The sequence below is a fragment of the Muscardinus avellanarius genome (assembly GCF_963383645.1).
Source record: "Muscardinus avellanarius genome assembly, chromosome: 12".
NCBI lineage: Eukaryota > Metazoa > Chordata > Mammalia > Rodentia > Gliridae > Muscardinus > Muscardinus avellanarius.
Window position 1 is genome coordinate 66509642 of NC_137798.1, and position 13217 is coordinate 66522858.

The following is a 13217-nucleotide window of genomic DNA, read 5'->3' on the forward strand; positions in this document are numbered from 1 at the left end:
TATCCACTGCTTCCTTCCAGAACTTCAAATGTAGGTCCCTGCTTCGTACCAGGCATTCATGAAATGTGAGGGGCTTCCTGGAAGCGGGCTCATGGAGTTAATTCCAAAGGAGTAAAATTTTACTGGAACGATTCATTTTTGTGGCTGATGTTCTTTTATTATATGCGGCATGTCCCGACGTTTACTGGCGTCTTTTACAAGCCACATCCCATAGCTGCCACCTGTTTTCCCCAGGCACTGGCCTTAAAGTTAAAAGGGACCAGAAGGTGAGTGGTCATGTTTATTAACAGAGCCAAGGCCCTGTAGTTTTCAGTTGCGGGGAGCCTGGGATGAGGTTAAACAAAACACCCTCCACTTACCTTTTGCTTTTTCTGCAAGTGCTTGATTATGAAAACAGTTGGGTACAGATAGTGAGGCCTCCCACTGGGCAGCCCCCGCAGCCACAGCCTGCCTGCTTTTGTGTTCCCTGCCCTCTGCCCCGCGCCTTGCTTCTGCCGCTCCTGCATCCTGCCCCTCCTCCTTCAGTTTCCTCCCTAGCCTGACTTGAGCATCTTCACCTTCAAGGCAGGGAGTAAGCCCTTCTCAGAAACTTCCTCCAAATCCTGCCGTGGCCTCTGGGCTGCTCAGGAGCCTTGTTCGGGGTCCTCATGACTCCCCCAGCCCCTCACTGCACTTACACACTGGGCAACGTGTTCTGTCTGCATGCCTGTGAGCAGGTGTGGGGCCTCATCTGTTTTAGGGTGCTTTGGTCTACCCAGGGCCTGACAGGAAGGTGTACCAAATTAACAGTTTTTCTTCCCAAGAAGCTTAAAGGAAGAATAAAAGTGTCTAAAGGGTAAAATAGGTACTGTAAAGCCTGTGTACTAGAATTTAGTTTGGGGGAGCTCCTGAGACCCCAAACAGAGCCATTTTGGATGCCATTATGGCAAGCCTAATGGCCTGGTTACTTCAGCCCATAGAAAGGCCCTTTAGGGCAAGAGGTGGTCACTAGTGACCCTTCAGAATAGACCGCAGGATGTGAAGGTCCCTATTTCTGATTTCTACTGTAAAAATACCTAAGACATTAAACCATACTTTCCTGAAATCTTTCATCTTTCAGATCAAAATAAGAAAAACATAGAGAAAGCACATGTAAATTTAGTTTGCTTCTGATGAAAAGAGTAATAAATACTCATCAGAGAAACCTTGAGAGGTACTGAAAAGTATAAAAAATGTCACCCCAGATGTTACAATCTAAAACTGGCTTCTGTTACTACATAGGTGGTGGTGGTTGTTGTTGTTGTTGTTGTTTTGTTTTTTGTCCCTTCTACGCCTGTCTGTGTCTTTGGCTGTGAATGGAGGCATTCTGCGCGTGCACATTCACATTTATGATCTTTTTTTAACTGAAAAATGCCTTCATCAGAGCCACCAGCAGCACAATAAGCCACTACTTATTGCAGACTTGCAGACTTTCTAGAAGGGAGCCAATGATATGCTTAATAAAATTTTATTCCTGATGGTGGCCCATCACTCACCCCCACATCCCCTAACAATAAGTGGATTTTTTTTTTTAGGCACTAGAGATTTTTGTCATTTATTCCCTATTATAGAACAGTAATCTTTGAAAAATTGCTGCCAAATCTCCCCCTCTACAAGCAGACATTTTAAAGTAGGGTGAACAGAAGTGCAGGTCAATAGGAGGCTTCCTTACAGCCAATATACATTTTGCTGGTTGATAAACAAATTTTTTTTATCTTGTGAAATTACTTGAGGTCTTTGATAGAATGGACCATTACTTTTCATTAAATCCTCATCCCATCTCAGCTGGCTCATTTCCCCTCCCCGCCTGCTTCAAGAGCTGATTGCACCCCTAGGGCTGTGAATTGTACCTCCTGTCCTAGGTGGTGCCAGACAGAAGGTTAGAAACGGAGACCAAACAAAAAGAATTAAGAGAATGACAGAACCATGTTTTTCTACTTCTGAAGCTTATGATCCCTACTTGCCTTGCTGTGACACAGGAGAAATGCCAGGTCCTGTATTATGTGAGAGTCTGCCTCCAGGGCTGTGAGTGGGTCTGGGATGGAGATGGAGAATGAGCAAGGCCAAGGGCAGCATTTTCTCCCCCAGATCAGGAGGTTAGCCCAGGGTCTGGCGTTGGTGTTATATATGAAAAAGGTGTGTGTGTGTGTGTGTGTGTGTGTGTGTGTGTGTGTGTGTGAGAGAGAGAGAGAGAGAGAGAGAGAGAGAGAGAGAGAGAGAGAGAGAGAGAGAGAGAGAGAGAGAGAGAGAGAGAGAGAGAGAGAGAGAGAGAGAGAAAGGATGAACTTTCCTTTGGAATGCCCTTATCTTTTTGATGCCTCTTGCCTGAGAAACTCTTGCCAAACACATGAACTTTGGCAACCTGAGTCTGGCCACTCACCTACTGACCCAGTTCCAGCAGTAAGATGTTCAGAGCAATTGAACTTGGTATGGCTTCCAGTCACATTCACGACAAAGGTGAACAGGCTAGGTAACAAACGCTAAGGCTGATCTCCTCGCTGAGGGATGCTGTTCTGTCTATTCATCAGGCCCCCTGCGTATCCCTACCAAATTAACATCACATTAGCATAAAAACTTTCTATGTAATTAGACTTCAGAAGGCACGTGCCTCCTGAAGCTTACCCTCTGCCCCACCCATCGCTAACCTCTCTACAGAGAAAAGACAGGACAGCCATTGCTCATTGAAGCCTGTCCCACCTAATGGTGCCTCTCCCCGTGTCAGTCACACTTGAATGAGGGCCATGCGCTTAGTCACACAGCTTGCTCTATTTATATCACTTTCTACTTGGCTTCTATGCGCCAACCTGAGGAGTCGTGCTGGTGTCGATGGTGGCGGTTTTTCTTTTTGTGAAACTTGCTATTTCCACTTCACTCTTAACTTCTTGCTTTGATGTATTTATTAAACACAGGAGACTCCCCGCTCTTCTAATTAAGGTATTACTTAAAATAGGGACTAGGTGACTACAAGTCATGCTGCTTCTGATAGGGATCTGCCCAATCACGTGGTGATGCAATGGAAGGGGAGTGAGCCCAAGCACGCACGACTCCTGCCCATTGTTCAGCTGAAAATGTGTGGAAACACGCACAGGGAGCTTAAAACCCAAAACAAAGGCAGCTTCTGTGTCTGTGCATCTGTTGGTAGAATACCAGCTTCCCTCCACACTGACATCCTACATGCCCACCGCCAGAAGGGTCTCATTGGCCCTGAATAGATGGCACTCATCCTGTGGGCCTTGGCTCACAAGCCACTTGCTCAGAAACCTCCCCTGACACCCAGTCAGGTGACTTCATGTCACTCTTTCCTCCATTTTCTTTCATAGGATTTACCAGAATATGTAGACGTACTTGTTTATGTAACTTTTTTTTTCTTTTTCTTTTTCTTTTCTTTTTTTTTTTTTTTTTTTTTTTTTTTTTACTGTAAGTACTATGTGTTTCTCACACCAGGCTTTTTGTAAGTAGAGCGGTGTCTGCTTTATGTCTATGTTTTTCTCTGTTGGGTTCCCATCACCTCACTCTGCACTCGCTAACCAGGGATTCATAGTTGGTCCTGGGAGAGAGCAAAGAAACTCACTAACCTTATAGGTCCTTGAATCAAAGCCTTCTGTACTACATATCTCAGAGCCATCACTTTTAATTGATACTTATGTATTTCTTTCATTAGGCAGTCTTACTTTTCATGGCATTTTATTCTACTACCAACCTAGTACCTAGGAATAGCACGGATAACTTTTAGGAGTTCATTCCAAAGTCAGGTGCAGTGGCACATGTCTATAACTCCAGTACATAGAAGTATGAAGCAGGAAGATTGCAGGTTTGAAATTCTCAGTTGGAGGACAGCATGCAAAACTTAGGGAGGAGACTCTGTTTTGAAATAATCAATAAAATAGAGCCAGGTGTGGTGTCGCACGCTTGTAATCCCCGTGCTTGGGAGGTGGAAACAGGAGGATCGCGCAGGTTCGAAGCCAGCTGTGCTGGCTTAAGAGGCCCTGTTTCCAAATAAAATATAAAATAGGTCTGGGAGTGTAGCCCAGAGGTAGAAGGGTCCCATACCCAGTACCACCAAAATAAATAATTAAATAAATAAATAGGGCTGGGAGTATAAGCTCAAAGGTAGAACTTCCTTGGGTTCAATCCCCAGGACAAGGAAGGAAGGAAAGAAGGAAGGGATAGAGAGAGTGAGGGCAGGGGAGGGGAGTGAAAGGAACAGTCTGGTTCATCTGCTAGGGTGAGAGTCCCTTCAGGTGAGATGGCCTCCTGCTCATTTTACATTTCCACTTCTGACTCACAACCTTCTAATGGGCCAAGGGACTTTTTAATGTGGGGGCTACTCAGAGGCTGTCATTAGACCTGTGTTTCATTGACATATCTAAAGTGTTTTCCCTTTCCTTTGCTCTCCACCCACTTGTGAGGACCAAAGTACAAGTGTGACATCATTTACTCACTCTGATTAACCTTGTGCTAAAATGAAGGCATTTACCTTTGTCTTGTTCTTTTTCCTTACATTTGGACTAGGAGCTCAGAGCCAGAGCCCGAGGCTCTGGATGCCTTATCTACTTATTATTGATGGGAATTCTGTACATGGAATCACCTAATAGGGAGCCAGAAGTCACTACTCCCCTGAGGGATCTGACCCACCAGACTCCTCTCTGCTTCCTGAACCGCTATCAGGATGGTTCGTGGAAGACCTCCATTGACACCTCCCCTCCCCCACCCCAAGGCCAGAGGCATCTATGAAACTCCAGGCTAATTGCTGTGCTGCATGTTTGTACCCAGGATCGTCTGTTTTTTGTGATGGAGTTCGTGAATGGAGGTGACTTGATGTTCCACATCCAGAAATCCCGTCGTTTTGATGAAGCACGAGCTCGTTTCTATGCAGCAGAGATCATTTCGGCGCTCATGTTCCTACATGAAAAGGGGATCATCTATCGGTAAGTTGGGGTTGCCATTTCCCCTCTACTAATTCATTTCCCACTCCCTCTCCTGGCTCTATCCATCTTTCTATTTCTCATGATAATCAAGTAAAATTGTATTAGAATTAAATTCACAAAATGTGTAAATATTCATTAGAATGAATGAATAATCCAGTGATGAACCCTGCCTCAGAAGAGCTTATTCATGAGCTGGTTCATTAGGATTTGCTAAGGAGCTGAACACAATGTTGTTTTCTTTCTTTCTTTCTTTCTTTCTTTCTTTCTTTCTTTCTTTCTTTTTTTCTTTTCTTTCTTTTACATTTTAGCATTTGAAATAAATTGTTTAACATGATCTTTTCCATTTAAAAAAATTTTTATATGCTTTCACTGGTGCATCGTAGACACACATCGTAATGTAAATCATGTTGATAGTGACATACATGCAATTGGTACCCCCCCCCGATTCCCTATTTCCCCCCTTTCTGATACAGAGTAATGAGATTGATGTTGGTATATTCACTTTTGTACATAATCAATGGTGGCATTTCCATTAATGAACTTAAGTCTTCCTTCTTCCCTTCCCTTAGACCACCTCTCTAGCTCCACTGAGGTTTCTCCTCCATTGTCTGGAGTCCCTCTGGCACCCCAATTACTCCTTGTATGTATTACAGAAAACATATGACCCTTCGCTTTCTGTGATTGGCTACTTTCACTTAACACAATGATCTCCAGGCTTTTCCATGTTCTTAAAAATGACATAATCTTGTTCTTTATTGCTGAGTAGGCTGTTCCTGTTTTTCTAGGTACTAGAGGAGTTTCATTAGGTTGTTTATTTGATGACTTTCTGTTTTTCTTATGTGGATACTCTGTTATAAATTTTTCACTTAACACTGCCTTCAAAGTGTCCCATAGATTTTGGTATGTCATGTCTCTATTTTTGTTTAATTCCAATAATTTTTAAATTTCTCTCCTTATTTCTTCTCTGATCCAGTTCTCATTCAAGAGTGTATCACTCAATCTCCATGTATTTATGTAATTTCTTTTTGGTCTTCCTGTTGTTGATTTTTAAATTCATTCTGTTGTAATCTGAAAAGATGCAGGAGATTATATGACATCTTTGAATTTTCTGATATTTGTTTTGTGGCCCAGGATGTGGTCTATTTCAGAAAAGTTTCCATGAGCAGCTGAGAAGAATGTATATTCAGATGTTGTTGGTTGGAATATTCTGTATATGTTTTTTAGGTCCATTTGGTTATAATATTTTTTAGATCTGAAGAGCCTTTATACCTCTTTTGCCTGAAAGATTCGTCTAGTGGTATGAGTTGTATCTCCCAATATTATTGTATTTGAGTTTATTTAAGACCTGAAGAGTTTGTCTTACAAAAGTGGGTGACACGCCAGCTGGGGCCCGGATCGCGGGACTCTGGGTCCCAGCCGAACTGCGAGTAGCACGCCAGACCCCTGGAGAAACCGGGCCCAGAACAAAAAAAGATAAAGAAAAATATCGGAGAGGTGGTAAGAAAGCCATTATGGATGCCAGGACACTGGAGATGCAGACAAAACTTATCTAAATGCACTGGAACTTATGGAAAAATTCTCCGTGAAAGAGGACTGCTATTTCTCTATATTGTTAAGAATCTCAGACATCACATATAAGGAGAGAGTTTAGCGGAGACCAAGGAGAAATGCGGTGTTGAAAGAGTTCTTCGCGATGGTGGTAGAGACTTGTATTCAGGAGAAGCAGAAACCGGATCTTACCAACTTTATTTTTTTGGAGAAATTACACCAAATGTCGAATGCTACCATCACGCATGCTTAGGAACACTGGACAACATTCAGAGTGGAAAAAGAGCCTGGGAAGGATTTGAAACGGTGGAGGCAGTGGCAATGCCAGTGGCCAATATTCGGGGGAGGCAGAGATCTGATACATTACAACTGGAACCTTTGAAATACTAACCATAGAGACAGTGCTCGGAACCTGCTGAGGGGTTAGGCGGGCGCCGAAGCCAGTGGCCGACATCGGAGCTTGCTGTGAGGCAAGGCCACTACTGAGGCCTCCGTGGCCGGGATTGGAACCTGCAGAGGGGTTAGACCGATGCTGGGGCCAGCGAGGCCGGCATTGGAGCCTGCCATGATGCAAGGCTTGTGCTAGGGCCTCCAAGGTCGGGTCCGGAACTTGCTGAGGGGTTAGGCCGGTGCTGGGGTCAGCAAGGCCGGCTTCGGAGCCTGCCGTGAGGCAAGGCCGGTACTGGGGCCTCCGAGGCCAGGATAAGAGCTTGCCGAGGGGTTAGGCCGGTGCTGGGGCCAGTGAGGCCGGCAGCGGAGCCTGCCGTGAGGCATGACAAGTGCTGGGGCCTCCGAGGCCGGGATCGGAGCATGCCGAGGGGTTAGGCCGGTGCTGGGGCCAGCGAGGCCGGCATCGGAGCCTGCCTTGAGGCAAGGACGGTACTTGGGCCTCCGAGGCCAGGATAAGAGCCTGCCGAGGGGTTAGGCCGGTGCTGGGGCCTCCGAGGCCAGGATAAGAGCCTGCTGAGGGGTTAGGCCGGTGCTGGGGCCAGCAAGGCCGGCATTGGAGCCTGCCTTGAGGCATGACCAGTGCTGGGGCCTCCGAGGCCGGGATCGGAGCCTGCCGAGGGGTTAGGCCACTGCTGGGGCCAGTGAGGCCGGCATCGGAGCCTGCCTTGAGGCAAGGCCGGTACTGGGGCCTCTGAGGCCAGGATCGGAGCCTGCCGAGGGGTTAGGCCGCTGCTGGGGCCAGTGAGGCCGGCATCGGAGCCTGCCATGAGGCAAGGCCGGTACTGGGGCCTCCGAGGCCAGGATAAGAGCCTGCTGAGGGGTTAGGCCGGTGCTGGGGCCAGCGAGGCCGGCATCGGAGCCTGCCTTGAGGCAAGGCCGGTACTGGGGCCTCGAGGCCAGGATAAAAGCCTGCCGAGGGGTTAGGCCGGTGCTGGGGCCAGCGAGGCCGGCATCGGAGCCTGCCGTGAGGCAAGGCCGGTACTGGGGCCTCCGAGGCCAGGATAAGAGCTTGCCGAGGGGTTAGGCCGGTGCTGGGGCCAACGAGGCCGGCAGTGGAGCCAAACGTGAGGCATGACCAGTGCTGGGGCCTCCGAGGCCGGGATCGGAGCATGCCGAGGGGTTAGGCCGGTGCTGGGGCCAGCGAGGCCGGCATCTGAGCCTGCCGTGAGGCAAGGCCGGTACTGGGGCCTCCGAGGCCAGGATAAGAGCCTGCCAAGGGGCTAGGCCGGTGCTGGGGCCAGCGAGGCCGGCATCGGAGCCTGCCTTGAGGCATGACCAGTGCTGGGGCCTCCGAGGCCGGGATCGGAGCCTGCCGAGGGGTTAGGCCGGTGCTGGGGCCAGCGAGGCCGGCATCGGAGCCTGCCGTGAGGCAAGGCCGGTACTGCGGCCTCCGAGGCCAGGATAAGAGCCTGCCAAGGGGTTAGGCCAGTGCTGGGGCCAGTGAGGCCGGCATCGGAGCCTGCCTTGAGGCAAGGCCGGTACTGGGGCCTCTAGGCCAGGATAAGAGCCTGCCGAGGGGTTAGGCCGGTGCTGGGGCCAGCGAGGCCGGCATCGGAGCCTGCCGTGAGGCAAGGCCAGTACTGGGGCCTCCGAGGCCAGGATAAGAGCCTGCCAAGGGGTTAGGCCGGGCTGGGGCCAGCGAGGCCGGCATCGGAGCCTGCCTTGAGGCATGACCAGTGCTGGGGCCTCCGAGGCCGGGATCGGAGCCTGCCGAGGGGTTAGGCCGCTGCTGGGGCCAGCGAGGCCGGCATCGGAGCCTGCCGTGAGGCAAGGCCGGTACTGGGGCCTCCGAGGCCAGGATAAGAGCTTGCCGAGGGGTTAGGCCGGTGCTGGGGCCAACGAGGCTGGCAGCGGAGCCTGCCGTGAGGCATGACCAGTGCTGGGGCCTCCGAGGCCGGGATCGGAGCCTGCCGAGGGGTTAGGCCGGTGCTGGGGCCAGCGAGGCCGGCATCGGAGCCTGCCGTGAGGCAAGGCCGGTACTGGGGCCTCCGAGGCCAGGATAAGAGCCTGCCGAGGGGTTAGGCCGGTGCTGGGGCCAGCGAGGCCGGCATCGGAGCCTGCCGTGAGGCAAGGCCGGTACTGGGGCCTCTGAGGCCAGGATAAGAGCCTGTCAAGGGGTTAGGCCGGTGCTGGGGCCAGTGAGGCCGGCATCGGAGCCTGCCGTGAGGCATTACTAGTGTTGGGGCCTCCGAGGCCGGGATTGGAATCCTGCCAAGGGGTTAGACCGGTGCAGGGGCCAATGGCCAGCATCGGAGCCTGGCGTGAGGCAAGTTCACTCCTGCGACCTCCAAGGTCGGGACCAAAGCCAGCTTAGGGGTTTGACTGGTTCAGGGGCCAGCGAGACCAGAACTGGGTCCTCCCATGAGGCAAGGCCGCTGCGTGAGCCAGCGAGGTCTGGATCAGTCCACTGAGTAGCCAGGCCACTACTGGGACCATCAAGAGTGGGATTGGTACTTGCAACGCAGCATGCACAGAGAAATATCGCAGAAAATATAAATCAGACGCTTCTCTTAATCAGCAATAACTAGGAGGAAAAGGGCAACAGGAAGAGGTTGAGCTATAGAAAGGGCCCTATAGTGAAGCAACTAATGTGACCAATCAGAGGGTATGTAATACTGGAGGACGGAGCCTCTTTAAAATGCAGGAGGTACATAAACAAATGTATCAAAGTAAATCACCAAAGAAGTGTGGGATGGAGGGAGGGGGAGGGAATGGGACGGGGGCTGGAGGAGGGCTAATTGGATGATGTGTGCTTGTATATCCTCTCAAGTCTTAAAATAAAAAAAAATAAAAAAAAAAAAGTGGGTGACACCTACATTTGAGGAATACATGTTTACTATCATTTTATCTTCTTGTAGGATTGTTCCTTTTATTAATAAGAAGTGATCCACTTTATCTCTTCTAATGTGTCTTATATAAAGTCTGCTTTGTCAGATATGAGTGTTGTTACCCCTACTTATTTTCAATCTCCATTTACATGGTATATCTTTTTCCATACTTTCACCTTTAGCACATGGATATTTTTGGCTGTAGGGTTGGTTTCTTATAAGCAACATATACTGTATTTTGTTTTTAATCCACAATGCCAGTTTATACCTTTTAATTGGGGTGTTGAGACCTTTGACATTCTGAGATATGATTTTTGCTTCCTGTCATCTTGAATTCTATTTTCTGTCTTATGTAGTGTTATTTCTCTGTTGCTTAGTTGCCCACCTGGTGGAGTTTGTCTCTTCTCTGGTTCTGATATTTGCTTCTTTTTTCTTCTTTGTGTTTTATTTTAGTATTCTCTAGTGCAGGCTTGGTAGTCATGAATTCTATTAGTTTCTGCTTGTCTTGAAAAGTTTTCATTTCTCCATCAATTTGCAATGATATCTTTGCTGAATATAACAGTCTTGGTTAGAAGTTGTTTTCTTCCAGGGTCTAGAGTACATCATACCAGCTCCTTCTGGCATTCATGATGTGAATTGAAAAGTCTGGAGTGATTTTTATTGTTCTGTTTCTGAATGCTACCCATTCTTTTGTTTTTGCTGCTTTTAATATTCTTTCCTTGGTCTCTATGTTAGTCCTCTTGGTCATTACGTGGCATGGGAAAGTCCCCTTTTGAGCTTGTCTTAATGTTCTGAATGTCTCCTATGTGTGGATATCCAAGTCTTTTTCTATTTTGGGGAAATTCTCTGAAATTATTTCTCTAAAAAGACTGGGAAGATGGGACTTCTGGGAAGATGGCGACTGAGAAAAGCAGCGTTTACAAATCGCTAACAATTGATCTCTATTGCCACAAAATCAGCGCTTTTCATAGCCAGAAAATACCATCAGCAGAGAAATAAAAACTGTAAATACAGGGACAGAGAAAAAGAAGGCTAAAAGAACAACCAGAGACCAGAAAAGAAACCAGCCTGCATTGCGGTAGCGGAGTTGTGCCAGCACCATCTTGCCTCGCAGCACCAGACTCCAGAGAAGAAAGGGACTCAGAATGGAGCTCAAAATAGAAAAGAAATATGCCAGCCTCACAACTGAGGGCGCAGCAGCGGCAGCGGTGAGTTCACCATGCCCGCAACAGCTACGGATCATCGCACTCAATAGCCGTAAGTGAAATCGCGGCCCTTAAAGGAGAAATCCCAGTACTGCACCCCCAGGGACTTGGCAGCTTTGATAATCTCCCTGGGTCTGAGATTTTGCAACCCAGTGAAGGAATAGTGGTGGCAGAGATACCACACCCTAGCCGCAGCTCCCCATGGGAGAACACCCAGCCTGGTAGCCCCATTGTCTTGCACAGCCTCAATTAACTCCCTGGGTCTGAGACTTTGCAATACAACCCAGTAAAGGAGTCGTGGTGACTGAGATTACCACAGACTGAAATCCAGAGCACCCTAAGTGAAGGCGTAGTGACCCAATGAAGAACCCAGAGAAGGCACAAACTTCTGAAATCATGGGAAAGAAGGATAACAATGGAGCAATGAATGCCCACAACCCCATAATATCAGAACTTGATAACACAGAAATTCAGAGATCTCCAGAAGATCAAATCAGGAATATAACTGTAGAAATAATACAGGACCTTCGAAAAGAACTTAGAGTTTAAAAGAAATAAAGGATGCAATAATTGAAGTAAAGGCCTCAATTCAAAGTATAAACCATCAATTAGACCACATGGAGAAGAGAATCTCGCTCCTAGAAGATGATCACTCCAAAAACAAACACATAGTTTATAATTTAGAAAAAAAATCTGACAGCAGGAATTTGACATTGAAGAAATATGGGCCCATTTTAAGAGAGCTAACCTAAGAATAATTGGAATAAAGGAGGGAAAAGAAGGTGAAACCAAAGGAATCAACAATCTCTTCAAGGAAGTAATAGCAGAAAATTTTCCAAACATAGAGCAAGAGGTCGATACACAGGTTCAGGAAACATAGAGAACTCCCTTTAGACAGGATCAGAGAAGAGGTTCCCAACGCCACATAAATGACCAATGTGGAAGCCAAGCAGAGAATCTTAAAGGCAACAAAAACAAAAGGCCAAGTGACATTCAGAGGCAAACCAATTAGAATCAATCCAGAGTTCCCAAACCAAGTCATGAAAGCCAGAAGGGCTTGGAGTAACATATTTTAAACTCTGAAAGAAAACAATTTCCAGCCAAAAATTTCCTACCCAGCAAAACTATCTATCAAATCAGATGGGGAAATAAGAAGCTTCCATGACAAACAGAAACTGAAGGAATTTATGTCTTCAAAACCAGTGTTAGAGAAAATACTCAAGGAGATTAACTACAAAGAAGAAATAGATAATACATGCCAGAACCAAAGAAACAAGACTTTTCCATCCAGCAGACAACTAAGCAAAGAAGACTAAACAGTATCTCAAACAGAAATAAAATCTTAACATGTTAGGAATTAAAAATTATCTCTCAATAATCACACTGCATGTAAATGGCCTCAACTCCCCAATAAAAAGACATAAAGTGGAAAAATGGATTAAAAATCAGAATCCATCCATCTGCTGCTTACAAGAAACACACCTTACAAGTAAGGATAGGAACAAACTCAAGGTAAAGGGCTGGAGCAAGGTAATCCATGCTAATGGAACCCGAAGACAAGCAGGAGTAGCAACTATGATATCAGACAAGTTAGACTTCAAACCCAAACTTATTAGAAGAGACAAAGAAGGTCATATTTTACTGGTAAAAGGAATAATCCAGCAAGAGGAAATAACAATAGTCAACATCTATGCCCCAAACATAAGTGCAGCTACTTTCGTAAATCAAACTCTTTGTGACATGAAGTCACATATAAATCCTAATACAATAATACTGGAAGATGTCAACATACCTTTCACAACATTAGACCGATCTTCCAGACAAACAGTCAGTAAAGATGCCTTAGAACTAAAGAATACCATTAATCAAATGGACCTGTTCGACATATATAGAATATTTCACCCAACTACAGCAGAGTTTATATTTTTCTCAGCTGCTCATGGAACCTTCTCCAGAATAGATCATATCCTGGGACACAAAATGAGCACTAGCAAATTCAAAAAATGTTACATACTTCTCTATGTCATTTCAGACCATAATGGAATGAAACTAGAAATTAACTATAAGAAGACCCAGAGAAACAACATACACATGTGGAGACTGAACACCACACTCCTGAATGAAGAATGGGTCATAGAAGATGTAAGAGGTGAAATCAAGAAATTTCTAGAAACAAATGAAAATAAAGATACAACATATCAAAACCTCTGGGACACTTTGAAGGCAGTATTAAGAGGAAA

At 46.7% G+C, this 13217-nt stretch overlaps 1 protein-coding gene across 1 annotated transcript in view; it reads left to right on the top strand.

Annotated features, from left to right (window-relative positions):
* The window catches only part of PRKCH (protein kinase C eta), a gene marked incomplete at both ends in the record, with an annotated part of 253977 nt that overhangs the window by 169240 nt on the left and 71520 nt on the right, over positions 1–13217 (top strand). Inside the window, one exon of the mRNA XM_080706972.1 lies at positions 4792–4946. Within this exon, the coding sequence (XP_080563098.1) occupies positions 4792–4946 (155 nt within the window). The remainder of the gene's footprint in view (positions 1–4791; positions 4947–13217) is intronic.